This window comes from Mandrillus leucophaeus, unplaced genomic scaffold (genome assembly GCF_000951045.1).
Source record: "Mandrillus leucophaeus isolate KB7577 unplaced genomic scaffold, Mleu.le_1.0 Scaffold58, whole genome shotgun sequence".
Classification (NCBI taxonomy): Eukaryota; Metazoa; Chordata; class Mammalia; order Primates; family Cercopithecidae; genus Mandrillus; species Mandrillus leucophaeus.
Window position 1 is genome coordinate 978156 of NW_012106252.1, and position 5125 is coordinate 983280.

Sequence of the window (5125 nt, forward strand, 5' to 3'; positions counted from 1 at the left end):
GCCTCCCAAAGTGCTGGAATTACAGGCATGAGCTACCATGCCTGACCATAAAGTGATTGTTACATTAATCATACATGTTAGCATGTTAACCGGGTCCACTGATAGGAAGATGACTCTCACTGTTACATGTTAAAGGTTTGACCGTAATGGGATACTTCTTGAATAAGTCAGTTGCTTCCCTGCAAGAGCAGGATAGCATACTGTGTAAAGACTCAGACAAGGCCAGGCATGGTGGCTCACGCCTGTAATCCCAACACCTTAGGAGGTTGAGGTGGGAGGATTGCTTGAGCCCGGGAGTTTGAGACCAGCCTGAGCAGCATAACGAGACACCATCTCTACAGAATTTTTTTTTCAAAAACTAGCCAGTTGTGGTGGCATATACCTATAGTCTTAACTACTTAGAAGGCTGAGGTGAGAAAATCACTTGAGCCTGGGAGGTCGAAGCTGCAGTAAGCTGTGATTGCGCCACTGCACTCCAGTCTGGTGGACAGAGTGAGACCCAGTCTCAAAAAAAAAAAGACTCAGGCTAGTGTGCCTTCTGTTACAGAAATAGTAACGACCTCCCCTTCGCCCACCCACAGAGAGCCTTCACCCAGGCTCTGAAGCCTTTGTTCTGTTCTTTCCTAGAGTAAATGCTTTCCTTGATGAATACATTAGTTTTAAGGTGCCGCAGTTCAGTCCACATCTCCATGGTCTGCTACTGATTTTCATTCTCTTTCTCTTCTACTTACAGAGTAGGTATCTTGAGAAGCCAATGGAGATTGCCCGGATTGTGGCCCGGTGCCTGTGGGAAGAGTCACGCCTCCTACAGACGGCAGCCACTGCGGCCCAGGTGAGACCTGAGACAAAACAAATCCCTGGTCTGGGAGGAATGGAAAATCAAACAACTTTATAATGAGATAAATTATTAGATCTACTAAAAAAGAAAGAAAATAAATTAAATAGATCAATAATCATAAAAATACATCGAAAAACTCTTAAAAAAAAGGAAGTTCCACCCCCCAAAATACATTGAAAAAACTCTAAAAAAAGAAAGTTCCACCAAAAGAATCCAACAGACCCACTGGTTTGACAAACTTTTTTTTTTTTTTTTTTTTTTTTGAGACGGAGTTTTGCTCCTGTTACCCAGGCTAGAGTGCAATGGCGCGATCTCGGCTCTCCACCTCCAGGGTTCAAGTGATTCTCCTGCCTCAGTCTCCTGAGTAGCTGGGATTATAGGCATGCGCCACCACACCTGGCTAATTTTGTATTTTTAGTAGAGACGGGGTTTCTCCATGTTGGAGACCTCCCGACCTCAGGTGATCCGCCCACCTCGGCCTCCCAAAGTGCTGAGATTACAGGCGTGAGCCACCGTGCCTGGCCTGTTCTGACAAACTTTCATAGTACAGATTATTCCAATATCATTCAAACTTTTCCAAAGTATAGGAAAACAAGAGATGTTTCCAGCTTATTTTATAAGGCTGGAAAAATCCTCATATCAAAACCTAAAAAACAGCCAGGAGTAGTGGCTCACACCTGTAATCTCAGCACTTTGGGAGGCTGAGACAGGCAGATTGCTGAGCCTCAGAAGTTCAAGACCAGCTGGGGCAACATAGCGAGACCTCATCTCTATTTTTTTTCTTTTTTTTTTTGAGACAGAGTCTTGCTCTGTCGCCCAGGCTGGAGTGCAGTGGTGCCATCTTGGCTCACTGCAACCTCCGCCTCCCAGGTTCAAGTGATTCTCTTGTCTCAGCCTCCCGAGTAGCTGGACTACAGGTGTGTGCCACCACGCCTGGCTAATTTTTTGTATTTTTTTTAGTAGAGACGAAGTTTCACCTTGTTAGGCAGGATGGTCTTGATCTCCTGACCTCATGATCCATCTGCTGCGGCCTCCCAAAGTGCTGGGATTACAGGTGTGAGCCACCACGCCTGGCTTAATTAAGCATGATGCACAGTAGTGAAACACTATTCTTAGTAAAACTGCAAAAGATAAGGATGTCTTTTACTCTTGATACTTTTCTGAAGGATCCAGCCTATCCAAAAAAAAAAAAAAGAAATGAGGGTACAAATATTGGAAAGCAAGGGACAGAATTCTTATTATTTACAGATAGACAGGTCTTCCTAGACGATCCAAGAGAAACAAAACTAACAATAACAATTAGAACTAGCAAGGTTTAGAAAGGCCATTGTATACAAGATAAATATTTTCAGAATCTGCAGTTCCTCTATACGGTGGCATTAGTAACCTATTAGAAGATGTAATGAAAGTAAAGATCTGGGCCAGGCAATGGTGTCTCACACCTGTAATCCCAGCACTTTGGGAGGCCATGGTGGGTGGATCCACGAGATCAAGAGATTGAGACCATCCTGGCCGACAGGGTGAAACCCCATCTCTACTAAAAATACAAAAATTAGCTAGGCATGGTGGTACGCGCCTGTAGTCCCAGCTACTCAGGAAGCTGAGGCAGGAGAATCGCTTGAACCTGGGAGGCAGAGGTTGCAGTGAGCTGAGATCGTGCCACTGCACTCCAGCCTGGGCGACAGAGCGAGACTGTCTAAAAAAAAAAGAAAGCAAAGATCTGATTCATAATAGTAAAATGAAATGTATGCAATTTGCATATACTATTGGTATGTATGGGAAAATATCTGGAAACATACATACTAAATCATTAAAGTAAGTGGTCATAGGAGACTTTTTTACCTTCTGTGAGGGGTTTTACTTTCTTTAATATCCTATAATCAGGGACATTTTTTTCTTTTTCTCCCTGACCCCCTGCTTTTTAAAAAATTTTGGTGAAATACACATAACATTACATTTCAAATTTACCATTGTAACCTTTTGTTTTTTGAGACAGTCTCACTCTGTCACCCAGGCTGTAGTGCAGCGGTGTGATCACAGCTCACTGCAGCCTCAACACCTGGAGCCTTGTGATCCTCCTGCCTCAGCCTTATGAGTAGCTGGGACTACAGGCATATGCCACCATGCCCAACTAATTTTTTTTTTTGGTAGAGGTGGGCTCTTGCTGTGTTTCCCAGGCTGGTGTTGAACTCCTGGGCTCATCAACTGATGAGAGAGAGCTCTCCAGGCAGAAAGAAGATCATGTTCAAAGACAGAAACAGAAACATGTATTCTTGGGAGAAGTATAGAAAGTTCGGCATCTGATTGGGTCGGGAAGATGAGCTAGTCAAGGCTCATGATGATGTTTTAATTAGTCATGCCAAGCAATGGGGCTCTGGAAGAGCAGTTTACCACAAGGAGCCAACTGCTTTGATATGAACCCACAGCCCTGCCACTTGCTCTGTAACCTTAAGTAAACAATTTTTACTCTCTCTGTTCCTCCAGTGGGAGTGATAATTATACCTTCTTCATAGAATTCATACATGTAAAATGCTTAGAACAGTATCTGACACATAAATGCAAAACAATTTAACTGCTTTCTGCTGCTGCTGACATCACTATCATCACCCTCACCATTACTGTAGGAAATGGGGACCCAGTGAAGAATGTTTTGTATTTTTGGTAGAGATGGGGTTTCACCATGTTGACCAGGCTGGTCTCGAACTCCTGACCTCAGGTGATCCGCCCACCTCGGCCTCCCAAAGGGCTGGGATCACAGGCATGAGCCACTGTGCCCTGCCCCAGTGAGGAATTTTAAGCAGAAAACTGATATGCTCAGGTGTGAGTGAGGTGGTAGATAACACTTACTGTGCAGTGCCCTTTAGCCCAAGAGATTAGCATACAGGCACTTGCCCAGGCAGCACTAGGATTTTCTGTTACGGAAAACCTTTGTATTTTATCCTGCTCCACAATATAAAAATATGTGGTTTAAGTCAATTTGGATAGAGACTCCAACTTACCATGGGAGGTAGGAAAGCCAAAGGTATCCCAAGGATGTTTTCAATTGGATGGATTAGGGGTCTGCAAACTGACCGTGGCCCAAATCCAGCCTGCTGCTGTTTTGTAAATGAGGTTTTTTCGGAACCCAGCCACACTCAGTTATTTATGCATTATCTGTGGCTGCTTTTGTGCTGCAGGGGCAGGGCTATTTGTGGCAGGGACTATATGACCCAGGAAGCCAAAAATATTTACCTTCTATCCCTTAGAGAAAAAGTTTGCAACCCCTGATATGAAGCTGTAAGTTGGATATTTGTGGCCTCAACCCAGGCCTCACTGCTATTTTTTCTGTTTATGATATCTGGCATGCTCTTAAGTGTCTAGAATGGGTTAAAGATAGAAGAATGGATGTAATCCCTGCTACCAGGGGCTGTCAGGCTAGTTGGGATTGTAAGTACACAAACACTCAAAGTGAGAAAAACACAGAAGAGGATGTGTGTCATTTTGTCTAAGGAAGTTGAATAAGATTTTGCAGGAAAGGAAACATTTGAACTGAATTTGAAGGTGAGTGAGTTCAGGTGTGTTTGGGCTAAAGCCCAGGCCAGGCTGAGTGGATAGCGGGTGGGGAGGGAGTGTGGAAACACATTGCATGCAGGAAAGAGTGGGGAGTTTGGGGCGACCGAAGCACAGGGAGGGAAAGTTTAAGTTATCAATTGTGTGAAACAGCTTTCTGTGTTGGCCTGAGATGTTTACAGCTGGAAGCAGTGGGGAGCCAGTGAAGTTTTTGCAAAGGTATTAGAGGTGGGTTTCTGTGGGTGATCATTAATCACATGTTTTCCCCCTTTAAGTGTAGTCCTACTTGAGAAATAGACATGGGAGTGGAATGAAGATTAAAACATCAGCTGTATAGGTAAAACTAGAATGGAAAGTGTGGCTTGAGCTGGTAACCATAGGGGCTTTCCGATGCCTGTGCCCTGAGTTAGATCTTGGTGTGGAGAGAGCCTGGGTGTGCAGAGCAGCACCCTCACGCCACCCCAGCCATCCATATGGAGCTTCAGCCGCCTTAGACCAACACTCACTGAAGGCAGAGGGATAGGCCTCTAGACCTGCTTCTAGCAACCAGGCTGCTGCTCTTGCTTGTGGTGGGCCCTAGTAAGGCAAGAGTGAGAGGAGGGAGGCACCAGCTTGGTGCTGGATTCTTTGAAGATCTGTGTGTGCACAGAGTCTTTCTCTCCATCTTACCAATCAGGTGAGTCACTGTCACTGTGGGAAGTAGTAGGGGTAGGGGCATGGGTCACCTTCCCAAAACTT

The 5125-nt window shown here is 44.8% G+C and overlaps 1 protein-coding gene across 1 annotated transcript in view; it reads left to right on the forward strand.

Moving 5' to 3' along the window:
* The window catches only part of STAT3 (signal transducer and activator of transcription 3 (acute-phase response factor)), a 115593-nt gene that overhangs the window by 79216 nt on the left and 31252 nt on the right, over window positions 1-5125 (forward strand). Inside the window, exon 4 of the mRNA XM_011998811.1 lies at window positions 597-832. Within this exon, the coding sequence (XP_011854201.1) occupies window positions 597-832 (236 nt within the window). The remainder of the gene's footprint in view (window positions 1-596; window positions 833-5125) is intronic.